This window comes from Falco naumanni, chromosome 6, assembly GCF_017639655.2.
Source record: "Falco naumanni isolate bFalNau1 chromosome 6, bFalNau1.pat, whole genome shotgun sequence".
In the NCBI taxonomy this organism is placed as follows: Eukaryota; Metazoa; Chordata; class Aves; order Falconiformes; family Falconidae; genus Falco; species Falco naumanni.
This window is the reverse complement of record NC_054059.1, coordinates 10368988-10382692: the sequence shown is the minus strand read 5'-3', so window position 1 is coordinate 10382692 and position 13705 is coordinate 10368988. Positions and strand designations below refer to the sequence as shown.

Genomic DNA, 13705 nt, shown 5'->3' with positions numbered 1-13705 from the left:
TTTCTGGTGATTCTGTCTGCTCTGGGTTTGTTCTGTTCAAAGGACAGGATCATTGAGCAGATTTATTTTTTTTACAGCTGTCCTGCTTGGAAGCATATCTGATGCCATATGAGCATGCTGTCTAGAACAGTTGTCTGACTCAAATCTGATCACCCAGCAGGATGCAATATTCAATTCCAGCACCTACTTGAGTGTGAGGCAGAAAGCAGTAGTACTGCTTAACGGTTTTTTTGTTCTGTGGGGGCACAAAACTTAAGTTTTCCAATCGTGATAGTTTGGCAAAGCTCAGATTCAACAAATAAAATGCTAAAACATGAGATTGGTGTTTTTACAGATTTGCTTGCTTCTTTAAACTCCTTCAGTCTCAAGGATTTGAGAATCTATTCCTGCACTCTGCTTTTTCTTATCTAGCGTCTCTTTCGAAGACATTAAAATGGAAGCCATAGAGGATTTGAGACACCCTAAAATGCTTAGGGCAAGTAGCAGTCAGCTTCTTATTTCTCAGGTGACAACATTAAGCAGAAGGTTCACTGTAAATTAGTCTGGATGATGACTGACCAGCTGGAGTTGTATAGTCCTGACTTGGAAACATGATGCGGTTACTTTCAAGAGATTGGTGTTTGAATGGGATACTGTTAGCTTAGTTTTGAGGAAGTTGAACTGTTAACTTAGAACATCGATGATGTTTCTGAACTTTGTATTCCAGAAAAGAGAGTTTTACCATTTGGTTGCTTTTAGTAAGTCTTGTTCTACTATATTTATGGTTATGATCAGCCAGATCATAATGGTCATCTTACGATCAGTCAGAAATGCTCTGAAAGCTTCTAATGCTGAGTTACGATACTTGATATAAGGCTCCCCAAAGGGTTTGTAGTGCTAAGCTGAAAAGAAATGAAAAAGCAAGCTAGCAGTTTGCTCACTTTCATCTTTTGGGGGAATATAAAAGAAGGATTAGGAATGGGTCATCAGCTTTTTGAGGAATTTTGGTACTTCAGTTCTTTTCATTGTTCATAACAGGACAAATGGTAGGAGCAAAACTTTTGCTGAATAATATTCCTGAGAAATACTATTAATCAGTCAGAGTGCTCTTTCACATGATTTTATTTAGTGCAGTTGAAATTTCCAAGCAGTTTTGCAAGCAAAATTTGAGCCATGTATTTTAATATTTTGAAACAGTTTGCATTATCAACATGCTGTCTGTTAAAAGTTGCATGTTTTTTGAGCATTTCAAATACAGTATTATGTGTCGTGTCATAGAAGTGTGCAGGATAATTGTTAGGGTCTAATGATCTTCGAACGAGTACTGTATTATTGATCTACTTTGTATAAGCTTTTATTAGAGAGGATAATGGTGAGTAATCTCTCCAGAACTACATTATGTAGTAATGAGATTAAAGTGTCAAAAGGCAACAAATTAAAAAAACCAAAGAAATTCTAAAAGACATTGGTGAATATACTCTGCGCAGAGTCCTGCTGAGATACTTGAGCACCTGAAAATCCTTTTTTTTTTGAGATGCATTGTGGTGTTTCAGTTATGAGCTGTTTTACGTCTCTAAATTTCCTGCATTTATTTTCACTTACGATTAATAAGATGAGGGAAATTTCTGAATGTGTAATTAAATCTGTTCAAATGTTATGCCCTCTAAGTCATACTAAAGAAGTTCAGTATTATGCCTTAATGTAGGGATGGGAATAAAAAATTAATTAGAAATGTTCATAATTGATTTAAAAAAGCAGTGTCCTTTTGTAGTGATGGGGTTGAGTAAAAGAGAGCCGGTTTGCAGTGTTTTGGGTGGTGATAACATTTTAAAAAATCTTTACCTGTTTTGTCTGGTTTTATGCCTGTCAAAAGATCATAACAAGTTGTATTATTGATCCAGAAATACTTTGTTGATTTTTCATTTTGTATGGCTGTTATTGTAAAATCTGGACACCACAATTTTTAGTTAAGACAATGTACAAGTACACCAGAGTCTTTTCTTAAACCATTTCTCTGTATGTTTGCAGTGAAAATGCTCAGAATATGTCTTGTCCTGTAACTGTGGTACATGGTAGACGTTTTCACCATGCACATGCACAGACAGCAGTAGTAAAAACAGCAGCCCAAAGGTAAGACTAAGTGCAGTTGTTTTGCCAAATGTTCCCGTTGTAAAAAGTCCTTTCTGGTTTTGTATGTTGTCGTGGTGCATTCTTGATCATGAGCTTTGATCTTAATTACAAAAGTTTCATAAAAGTTAACATTTAGGAGTTATTGTTATATAATCTTAGAATTTGCTAGTTTTAAAGCATATTATGACACGTATTCAGTAGGAGAGCACCTGCTAATGCAAATATGTTTAGAAAATACTTTGAAATGGACATAGTATGCGGTAGAAATTCACGTAACTGACAACAGGATCATCAAATACTAATTCACACCAACTCCAGCTTGTGTAAGATCCATCTAAAGGTTAATGATCATATGTAAATACAGCATAAAACATACAAACTGGAACATCTAACAGAAGCAAGGTTTTGCATTTATGTAAGTAGTTGTTAGAAGAAATGACTGGAAACTTGCTGAATTAAATTTACTGTTTTGAAAACTTATTAAATTGCAGGGTTTTTAAATTTTTGTTACAGGCTTTTCACACCTGACGTGTGTCACAAACATGTGAGCTAACCATTGCTTTAAAGATTTTTCTTTCAGAGTTCGTCTGTTCAGAGCTCTTTTTTTTACCTATGAATTTCATGGATTTCCACTAGCCCACATGAATGCTTCATCCTGTCAGCATTTTGTATCCTCTTTCTTCTGCCCCCTTTTTTCTTCTGTTTTTCAGAGTAGATTTTTTGGGATGATGGGATCATCCGCTGACATCATCCGCTTTTTCATTCCACTTCCCTCACTTCGATTTGCTGTCTTCAGAAAAACAAAGCCCATATACTAATGTGAACCAGCTGTGTTCTTGTCTTCTTACATGCAGTCCTTTTAAAAATATTTTTATTCAGTGTTCTGTCGAGGAAAGCATGGGGCATCTCTAAGCATTATGCCCTTACCTTTCACTTTTTGTGGGATTTTTGGGGGAGGGTTGTTTGGGTTTTTTTGTAATTCTAAGGGATAAAATCTTGGTCTGCAGTGCTAATTAAAGTGATCTGAAGTAAGCAGAATTCTTCATGCGAGATGGCTCTTTCATGGATCTCTGAATGTTGACCTGAATAATATTAGTGTACTTAATTAAGCTTTGTTGTGAGATGGTTCTTTGAAACAGCCAGTTCATCTTACCTACTTAAATGTCACAGGCTGCTTCAGCACGCAAGAGAGTCCGCGCTGGAGACTCGTACTCTTGAGGAGATGTTAGACTTGCCTGCTTGCCTTTCTCATCTATGGGACTTGCTTCTTTTCTAAGGCTTCAGTGTAATGTGGGGGAGAAAAAAGCAACTTTGTGTGTGTGACATGAAGAAAGAAAACTAATGCATAATACAGGGAAGCTGAATATTGCATGAAGTAATTGGATAGCAGTCATCTTGAATGTTTCTTTTAGGATTGTTATTGTAGTTAATTTACGTCAACAACAGACAGTTAACTCCTAAGCTAAAAATATTTTTGAAGTTTCAAAGGCAGGAAATAGTCATAACAATTCCAAGCAATGCTTTGCCTCTGGAGGATGTCAGAACCAGCGTGATCTAATTGACTTGAGGGTGAGCTTTACAGAGGAACTGTGCAAAGGGTATTTAATTTCAGTGTCTTTTGCCAGTTAACTTGATTGGCTACTTTTGAAAAGCTTCTAAACCTTTTTTCTGAGTTAGGGGACTGAAAATTGATAGGACATGGCCTCCTATCATACTTCTTTAAAAAAAAAAAATAAAAAGGAGGATCTTAAGGCTACTTGATATGGAAAACATAGGTTTATGAATGAGAAGACAATGGTGGTTAGAATAAATAACTAAAATAGGACTATTTTAAACTGTTCCTAATACAAAATACCATTGCATAGAATGTGGGTATTTTTTTTGGCCATGTATTTTCAGTTGTGTGATATTTTTTTAATAGTCTTTGCTGGTTTTTACTGACTTTAGACGATAGTTAAGTTTAAAAGTAAATTCTGGTGGTTTCTTCTGAGAGATGAGTATATGCAGAAAACATGAGTGGCAAACCAAGAATAAAATTCTAGGTGTATATCGACACAAAGCAAAGCTGGTACCATGGAAATTGAGTCCTAAGGTGTTCGGTTTTTTTCCTACACCAAGTTACAGGCAACACAAAGTTGTCATCTTTTATATTGTTTGCATTCGTAGAGTTGTTTTATGGTATGGTGATCAGTAATAACATTGGGAAAATAGTTTTAAATGACCTAATATATTGTTCTTAAATCTGCAGTGGATTATTAAAAGGATAACAAAAATTAAAAGCATTATTAAGTTAGTTTTGAGCAGATTGAGTCTCCGACACCGACATTACTGGGTTCTTTGGGTGGGGATGGTGTCACATGGGGCAAGCTAATTATAAAACTCAGTTGTGATCTCTTTATCAGGTTGAATTTGGAGCTTGTGATGTGTACTCGATCTCCAACTTTTTTGCACATGCATGTTAATTTCAGTTCTGACTGTTGCATTCATATTTAAAATACAGGTCTCCCGTACAACAAAATTGGGCATTGAAAAATAATATTTTGATAAAAGTTATTCATGTTTTTTTCTAGTGGAGTCTGGGGTTGAAATTAAAATTTGCTAATTTGTGATACAACAGATTTTTCAGAGATAGTTTAGCCTAGTATTGAAGATGGTTCAAACTATTTTGCTTCATTCAATGGATATATAGTTCTGTCTTATGCTACTGACTGGCTGTTCTCTAAGACTTGGCATTGGAATGGCATGTATGTACAGCATGTCTAACAAATCTTACGCATGAGCTGCATGAAGCAATTTGTAGAGACACTGCCTGCTCATTATAATTCCTGGATCTGTCCAGATTCTCGTTTTTTAATCTTTTTGAGATGTAAAAGTGAGAATTGTTTTAAATGCATTATATTAATATGGGATTTTAAAACAAGCAAGTGAAGCATCTGATGTAATAATCACAGCGTACAGTATCAGGCATTCTGGAAATTTTTTTCCTGCCTTTAAGTTTCCTTAGCATTAGAATTTACAATTATTGACAGTTGTGATTCTTTACAGCACCTGTAAACAGTTAATTGAAGTTATGTATTAACTGTGCGAAGGATGCAAAGATACTGGGTGTGGTTCCATATGGACATGGTTTGGATCTGACTGAATTTACAAACTCAAATGTGATGCACACAAAACCAATGTTTATTGTTTGTAAAGGCTAGCTCCAGTTCGAAGCAATTTTTCCCCACTTCCATGCAGCGTTGGCTGATCAGCCCCACCCTAGTCTAAGTTGCAGTGGTCACACTGAGTTTTTAATTCCTTTTACTCTCTTCCCAGAGCACTGTGGAGACTGAATGTGTTTTCATACTGAACTCTGTAGGATTATCACAGTTACCTTCTTACCTGGTTTACTCTCAGTCCTGCCATTCCTCAGGGTAACAGAGGGAGAGTTTGCTCTATTCTTGTGAGTGTTCTGTTCGTGAAAAGGAAAGGAGAATTGAGTTTATATTACTCTGTAATATTATCACTCTGTTTAATTTGGCTAAAGTAAAACAGGAAGCAGTTTGTTTTGTTTTAGAATACTGTTGGTGTAATGCATATATGACATAAGTTTGTTAGGCTTTTGATATTTGGTAGGAAAAGGCACATAGATTAAAAGCTTGCAGCATTCCCTATCTCAAGTTTTGAAAAGGCAGGAGAGAGAAAGATACTGTTTTCAAGTTGTCTTCCTGCTGCGCTTCCTTAGATCTGTTTTTGTATCAGTCTTTGTATACGAAGGACCTGAGTTGTGAGCATCAGCTACATTCACTGATGTTAAAGGAGACACTTCTGGAACTAGTGGCCCTAATCTTTAAATATTTTTGGAGATTCTTTTCAGCCAAAACCTCAGGAGGAGGCCGGTTGCTTCTGTTTATCCTTTTCTATCCAGTAGCTGATTGCATGTGGTCTCCTAAATATTTTAAGTAATGCTTTCTGAATATTTTTTCTTAATTTAGACACTGAAATATTTTTTGAATAGTTGGAAGCAATGTGTTACGTAAATTTGTTTTATCTTTTGCATGGCAATCAGGGATTGGAAATGAGGCTTCGTCTTAATTCATGTATTGGGATTCTGTCGTGTCAGCTTCTACATTGCAGTGAGTTAAGCAAGATGTCCAGGATGAGATCAGAATTAATGAAATTTTACACATTGAAAAAGAGGCAAGACAATGTAGTATTTAAACCACTGTCTGTGAAGTAACATTTGTTTGTGTGTTTATAATTACTGTTACAAAAATGCTGTGAAAAATAATAATGCTTATTTGAAAACTAGTCTAGTGAGCGCAGGAGACCATGAAACAGTTGAATAACTTTTGAATTTAGTGATGTGCAGCACATGTGGGGCTTTGCATCTTACGGTTTTTTTTCTTTTTTCATATTTTAAGCAATCTGGACCAAAAGGAAAGGTAAGCTTACTGTTTGAGCATGGCAATGAGCATTAAGAAAATTAACTGAGTGCTTTATCTATGCTAGTTAAAGAATATTAAATCCAGTCAATCATATCTGCTCATGTGTGAGAAAAGGACCTTTACATCCATCTCTAAATAATGACATGTTAATGTGAACTTTGGCTACATTTCCACTGGAAATTTATCCATCTATTTATATATCCAATGTGAAAATAGAGAATTTTGAACTTTCTCTGGAATTTAAGAAATCACTGCTAATTCTTTTCATAGAGCAGCATATTTTGTGTAATAGAATGGATCTGAAGTATATCTTAGTAGGGTGTCTAAGAGCTTTCATTCTTGTCATCTCAGCTTGGTTTGAATAACATGAAAGGTTTTTATTGCATTGCTGTGTACATTCTGTTCATGAAGTGTGTACGTTGAAGCAATTAACAGAAAATTTATAACAAAGCCAGGTACACTGGTTTTTCATTGCTCATTTCTTACTCGTTTTGCATCTGTTTTACTGCCTTTAATATTTTGTTAGCAAATTTGTTTTTCTTCCTGTATAGCTCAAATTCATGTTAGTAGAAATGTTTTGTTGATGGTAACTAATTCTTTGAGTTTTTGCAAATACCTTGTCTATGTAGTTGTTTTTGGCGGTATATGCTTGATATCAGGTTGAATTGTTTAAACAGTGTATGTAATGTTTAACCAATCATGATATAAATAACACAGAAATCTAGTGTAGAACTGTTCTTTGTGAATTCAGGATTTTCTAGATTTATTTCAAATTCAGTAGTAAAATCAAGCCTTTCTGGTTTACTGTCTTTTGTTATTTATTAAAAGAAATACCAAAAGAGATACTCACCGGTTAGTTTTGACCCCTTAGAAGTGATTTGATCATCCTCTTGCTGCCCGTGCTTTGAGTTAATGTACTTTTTCCTGTTTTTCTTTGTGCTGTGTATATGTTATTAGTTAACCATTCAGCTATTAATGTTTTTAATTTGGTATTCTATGTCATGGAAGACTAGGGTAGAGTTCCATGCTGGTGATCTTAATGATCCCTTGGTGACACCTGCTGCTTCTTTGTTCAGTGCTACTGGATATGTTCTTTTTTTCCTTCCCTGCTTTTTTGTTGCCGTCCTAGCAGGGGAAGGTGATTTAAGCAAGAGCTGCTAAATTTAGTTTTAATCATTACCATCATAAGTGTGGCTGCAGCTCCTGCCTTTCTGGGCCAAATGGGGCTACTAACCTGCATACTAAAAATCCAACTCCCTGCGCTGCTGCTTCTCTCTTTCAGCCTTTGCCTTTTATACTCTGCTTTTCCTGTAAGACATGGAAGCTAAATCGCACCTCAGCAGCTTGGTGCTTCCTGTCAGCATGCTTTTATACTGGTTTTGCGTAGTGATGTAGAAACCAACAGCCTACCTGCGGTGGTCTACCTCTGAATAGTAGTATACAGAGGCAGAGTGAGGAAGGGCTGAATAAGGCAGTCTCTCAAAGAGCCAGGATACACATTAAACACAGCTGGTGTGAGCCTGTGCACCTCGACAAAGTTAGGAGCTGGTGCAGCCTTGTGGATACATGACGTGGTATTTTTGATGTGGCTCATACTGGACTGTGGGTAGTTTTCAAAGTTCTGATCTCAGACAGCACTGTACCCTAAATTCCAAGATCCAGATGTTTCTTCAGGTTTATTCCTTTCTGGCATAGACAGAAATTATTGTCCCTGTCCTCCCTGCTCCCCTTCCCCTTTTTCTTTTCTAGAGAAGAAATTTTGTTAGGAAAATTTCACTTTGACTGGAGGGTGTCACAGAAGTCTGTCTACCAACCCAAGGTGAAGATATTAAGGTCTAATTTCATCAGCAAAGGAATATGGCAGTAATCCATATTCCTGAATGCAGTTAATCCTGAATGTGTACTGAAAATACCAAATCAGTGACAACACTCTGTCTGGGCAAAACCTGTTTAGTCAAGAATGCTATACCATTTAGCTGTTAAGATGCATCAAAAGTTCAGGACTCTCCACAGTCCAGACTATGCTAGTATTTTTATGTCTGTTGCAGTAAGAGCTTAATCTCTCTTGGTATTGTAATTAATGTTTTGCTGTTTGATGCTTCACTACTTCTTGAGGTTGCTTTTACCCGATACAGTCTACCTCCCTTGTACTTCAAGGTATTAAAATCAAAGCTGCTTATAATGGATGAAATAAATTAGATGCCTAAAATGATTTAATCTGTGAGTGTGGAGCCTTGTTCTTCAAGAAAAATCCTAAATTTCATAAATATTTTTAGGAGATCTAACAGACAAAAAAACATTGTATATTTGTAATATTTGCTAGGATGGTAGGGACAGCAGTCAATATTGTATTTCTTGTTTTTTGTGTTAGACACAGTATGGGGGATAGTCTTGCATCTTGGATCTGTTTAGCTGTTAGATCCCTCATTTATTCCTTTTACACCAGGAGGCTATTAGTTTAAGTTAGGATTTAACAGCAGGAAAGCATTTGGTTTGAAGTGCTGTATGTTTTTTAATCTCCTAAAAGAATTTTTTTGTTTTCCAAATAGCCCTTTTATAGATAGGTGTCATGTTTGATTTAAAAAAAACCCTGTAATTTCCATTCTGTTCCTGCACTCACACACAATTAAACTGCTTAGTGTACTAAGTACTTCATTGGAGAAGTTGTCAGTGCATCTGCAGCTGTTCAGATGGCAACAGACATTGTGCTGAAAGGGGAACCTTCCTTTTGTCACCTGTAAAACCTTTGTGGTGGTGGTCTCTGCCTTTTTGTTTGTGTGGGTTTTTTTCAGGAAAGGACACTAGTAGGAGGTGCTTCAAGTTGCTGCCCTCTTGTGGGAATGCTGTTAGTGTCTCCAAGAAAGGATTCCCACCCCCCCACCCCCCACCCTCGATGAAATCTACAATTAAGTACTGTTTAAAATTGTCTTTGCCTTCGTTTCTAATCTGACCTTGCATTGGTAACCAGGTTAAACTGTGTTGGGAAGCCTCAGTTGACTTGGAGCTGTTTTTCCTAGCTTAGATTTGAGTGTTATCGGTTGATGGTAAGCATATGAGTAGAAATCTTACGAGAGATCATCGATGCTCATTTTATGCCAGCCCTTGTGTATTCTTGCAAGTGTTTGCCTATTTAATAAGTATCAATATGGGTCTATGCTGATAACACAAAATTCAGACAAGGGTAGATAATGCTACTGTATTACAATTTATTGTCAATTATTTAGCAATATATGGTGAAGAATTTATCATAATAAAATCCATAAATATGTGTTGTGTGTTAAAAATGTAATACAAACCTGTACAATTTTTAGAAGAAAAATAATAACTTACAAACGTCCAGAGACTTCAAATTGTCAAACTAAATTTTAAAAGAAATTTTACTATTTAAAATTTACTATATCGTTTTCATTGCTTTCAATTAAATGCCAAATAGTTTCAATATTGCTTGTCTTAAATATCAATTAAATGTTTTATGTTTAAAACATTTTACACAAAATAATTTTTCTAACAGTGGTTATATTCAAAACAAGACTTATTGTTATTAAACACTACTGGAAGATAAATATAACATGTCAGACAACAGCTCATGCATCCTCACTGCAAAGTTTAGATTTTTGAGATCTCCTCTGAAGAAGTTACAGGGATATTTCTACCCTTTAGAATGTCAATAGCATTGGTTTTAATAGCAGCAGCTTCTCATTATGCAGTGATTAGTTTGAGCTCTGCCATTATATTTCCAGCAATTCTGTCTTCAAAGTAATCCCTTGTGATTTGAATTTTTAAAGAAAACGTTCAAAAAAATCATACATGTAACTTACTAACAAATATTCATGTTGACTTTCTGATACTGGGTCAGTTTGTGTGTGTGCAGACATTAAAAAAAAATTGGGGAGCAGGATTGTTTCAGAAACATCTTTGACACAATCACTAACAAACTACTTAATCTGTGATCTGTGATAAGTTGGTGGGCACTCACGGTGTTGTGCCATCTCTACATTCAGTGTTGCAATCCAGCCATGCTTGTTTTTCAGTCCTCTCTGCCGTAGATTATTCTTGTTCAAAGGTGTTAGTTAATAGTAAAATGTAGGGAAACCCTGAAAAATATCTAGAAATGCAGAAAATTAAAAGGTTTTATTAGGAAATGCTATGCTGAAAGAAATAAAAACTGAAGCCTGATGCTGAAGTCCTCCTCAGCCATAGCCAAATTTTTTGTCAGGTGGGTCCTCAAAATTTAGCTGGTAGTTTGAGATGTTACTCTCTACACCTGTTTTCTTTGCTCCCTTTCTGTTGATTACTGCTGCCTCTGATTACAAGAGCATTATGGGATGTGTGTGACCCATTTACAGCCCAGTGCACTGGCTTAACTTGCCAGTAAAAACATTCTCCACTGAAGTTGTTGGCAAGGTTTCCTGTGTTTCAGGTGCATGCCATCTTCTGTTCCAAGAGGAGTGGTACTCTACAGCTGTAGAGTATGGTAAGGCAGCTGAGAGAGAGAACTGCCACAAACAGTAACTGAGATGCCGTGAGCTTCAGAAATCTTAATTTGGTAGTAGCAGGATTTGACACACTAGTGTATAAACTAAAAATGTCTTTCGGGGGACTGAAAAAATCACCATACTATAATGCTTTATGTTCCATTATTTGCACAGCAATTATGTGATATGTGTATTATGCAAATTATTTATTAAAAAAGCTTTATTATCCACTAATTTGTCTATATTATTATATTTTAAAAACAAACATATGGGAACTATGTCTTCTTCTGCGTTGCTCTTTTTATTTTTTGGCCACAACAATTTTTGACGTCGGATCTCCTTCCTCTGTTTTGCATCTTCTCTTCCTGTTTTTAGGTTGTGGAACTTATGGAATCTACTTTAATATTAAAATAACAGTTGTTTGTATTTTTGGACTTTAAAAGTATCTGTCTTCATGAATGAGGAGGAAGAAATGCAGGCTTCAGTCTTTGAAGACTTGGGTCTGAAAGTGAGAGACTCCTGAACTCTTTATTACTGTCAAAGGGGATTTAGATCAGAAACACTTCTGAGACCTTTACCGTAGCTGTTCCTAGTGTTCTGGTACTATTTTTAAAAGGGCAGATAGCATGTAATAGAAGTTATTTATTCATAGCTTTCAGATACATTCCAGGTTTATTTGCTCATGTATAATTGTGACTAAATTATAATGGTGTCTGTCAAAATAACAACTGTACATGTAATTCATTTTGCAGAAAAGAATACCCTCCTCAGCTTCAGAAAGTAGAAGCAGACCACATTAGGTTGCCACGGTCTCAAGGAGTGGGTAAGTTACGTTTAGAGTTTTCATTTCTTTTAAGCAGAATAATTTTTTGAATACCTGCTTTGGGTGGGTGTGTTGTCAAACTTTGTGTAACCTTTAGTATATCTATTTATATCCTTGTATCATGTTATTCTAGATTATACAAGTTTGTGCATGAAGGGAGGATTTTTTTCCCTTTTCGACAGATTTTTGCAACCTGATCAGTCACATTATAATTAATTTGAAATTAGGCTTCAGTTATGTTAAAAACAACTGAAATTGGAAAAATTTCAAGTCATAGAATTGAGATAGAACAGTTCTCTCGAGATCTTCTAGTCTGAGCCCAAGCCCTCAGCTTCTCTTCAATTATTGACAAGGAACTTCTGTAGCACTGTTAGTATGTGCAAAATGGTAAATAACACTGGGTACAAAGTATATTCATGCTCTGAGGTAGTGAGTAGAAGATCCAGCATTAGCACTGCTCTGTACCTCAACTGAAATATGCACTTACATAATTGGTTAGGGGCCATTGATGGAGGTGCAAAAGAGAAAATAAAGTTTGCTTTGAGGTGTGGAAATTGTGAAATTGGAAAAGAAAAATCACTGTGTGTTTGAGCTTTGTCAGTACAGGTAACAGTCTGTAAACTTGCTATTCAGCTGCTTACCCATCTATGCTAACCAGTTACTCTGCTGTGTGTTTTTAGGTTAATGTTAAGTAGAACTTCACCAGTTCACACAAGTAGTTACTTACACAAAAGTAAATTAACATAGAAAAACCTCACTTATTATTATTTCTTTGTTGAAAATTACTCATTCTTTAGTTTTGAGATGTCTTCTAATAGTAGGAAGTTGGTGAGACTATCAGTGTGTATATTGAAAAAGTATTCATATCTATTTAAAAAAATACAGACTTAAAAAAAGTTCCAGTATGGAGACCACAATTAAACTAGGGAGTATAAATAGCACTTTTACATTAAACCGAATTAAGGCACTGTTGTACAACATACTGTACTACTTAAGAAGAAGATCTCACTCTGTACATTGTTAATTTATTGGTTTCTTTGTTCCAGTGTTCTTGAAGTATTTCAGTGAATGCCCCAATAAAAAACAAGATACAGCAGTGTAGTTCACTGTACTGCTGAGTCTTGTGTTGAAGGAATAAATTCTAATGACACAGAACATTTCCAGTTATTCTGAATGCACTTACCAGCAGTCCGTTAGTGAAAATTGCCATGAGCATAATGTAGCAGATCTCCTATTTTCAGTAGCGGACAGTCCATTGTAGTTGTAGTGAAGTTAGTATAGACTTTTAAGTCCAAAGCCTCCTCCTATTTGGAGGAGGCTTTGGACTTAAAATTGTCACTGAAAGACACTGAAATAGTATTAGTAAAACAAGATTATTGAAGTTACTTTGGGGATTTTTTCTTATTCATACAACAAATCATGAGAACTTGAAGCAGTGTAGTTTGTTGGATGTTTAAAAAGGTGTTTATGTTTAGTTCACATTAGTGTAAAATGTGAAAAATAAGGCGATACTTATTTTTAAAGCATATGAATAGACGTTTTTTGTAACATTTTTGCGTTTTCCCTCCTAGACAGTATAATGGAAAACACAGAAGAGTCAGAATCAGAATCGGAATATGAAATTAAGAGAAAGGTGCAACAGAAACGTCACTGCAATTCATATCAATCTGACTTGACTCTGTCTTCTGCTACAAAAAAATGCTTAACTCCGTTAAAGGTGGGTTACATTTTAAAAGCATTTAAACTTCTGTTTATTTTTAAAAGTTGTTGCATATTTTAAAAACAGATATACAGCTGTAGAACAAGTTAATGTTCTAAAAATCCTTAGTTGGGAGAAAGCGTTACATAATTTTTTAAAAAAGTGTTACAAG

General features: G+C 35.5%; 1 protein-coding gene across 6 annotated transcripts in view; it reads left to right on the top strand.

The window, feature by feature from the left end:
* SENP6 (SUMO specific peptidase 6) overlaps positions 1–13705 on the top strand; it is a 91628-nt gene that overhangs the window by 40294 nt on the left and 37629 nt on the right. For 2 of the 6 annotated variants that reach the window (XM_040597635.1, XM_040597633.1), the window contains exons 5-8: positions 2008–2109; positions 6513–6533; positions 11764–11834; positions 13406–13551. In XM_040597635.1, coding sequence (XP_040453569.1) covers positions 2008–2109; positions 6513–6533; positions 11764–11834; positions 13406–13551 — 340 coding nt within the window. Of the gene's footprint in view, positions 1–2007; positions 2110–5424; positions 5552–6512; positions 6534–11763; positions 11835–13405; positions 13552–13705 lie in introns of those variants that run through there. The other 4 variants (XM_040597637.1, XM_040597636.1, XM_040597638.1 and 1 more) reach the window with 3 other exon arrangements.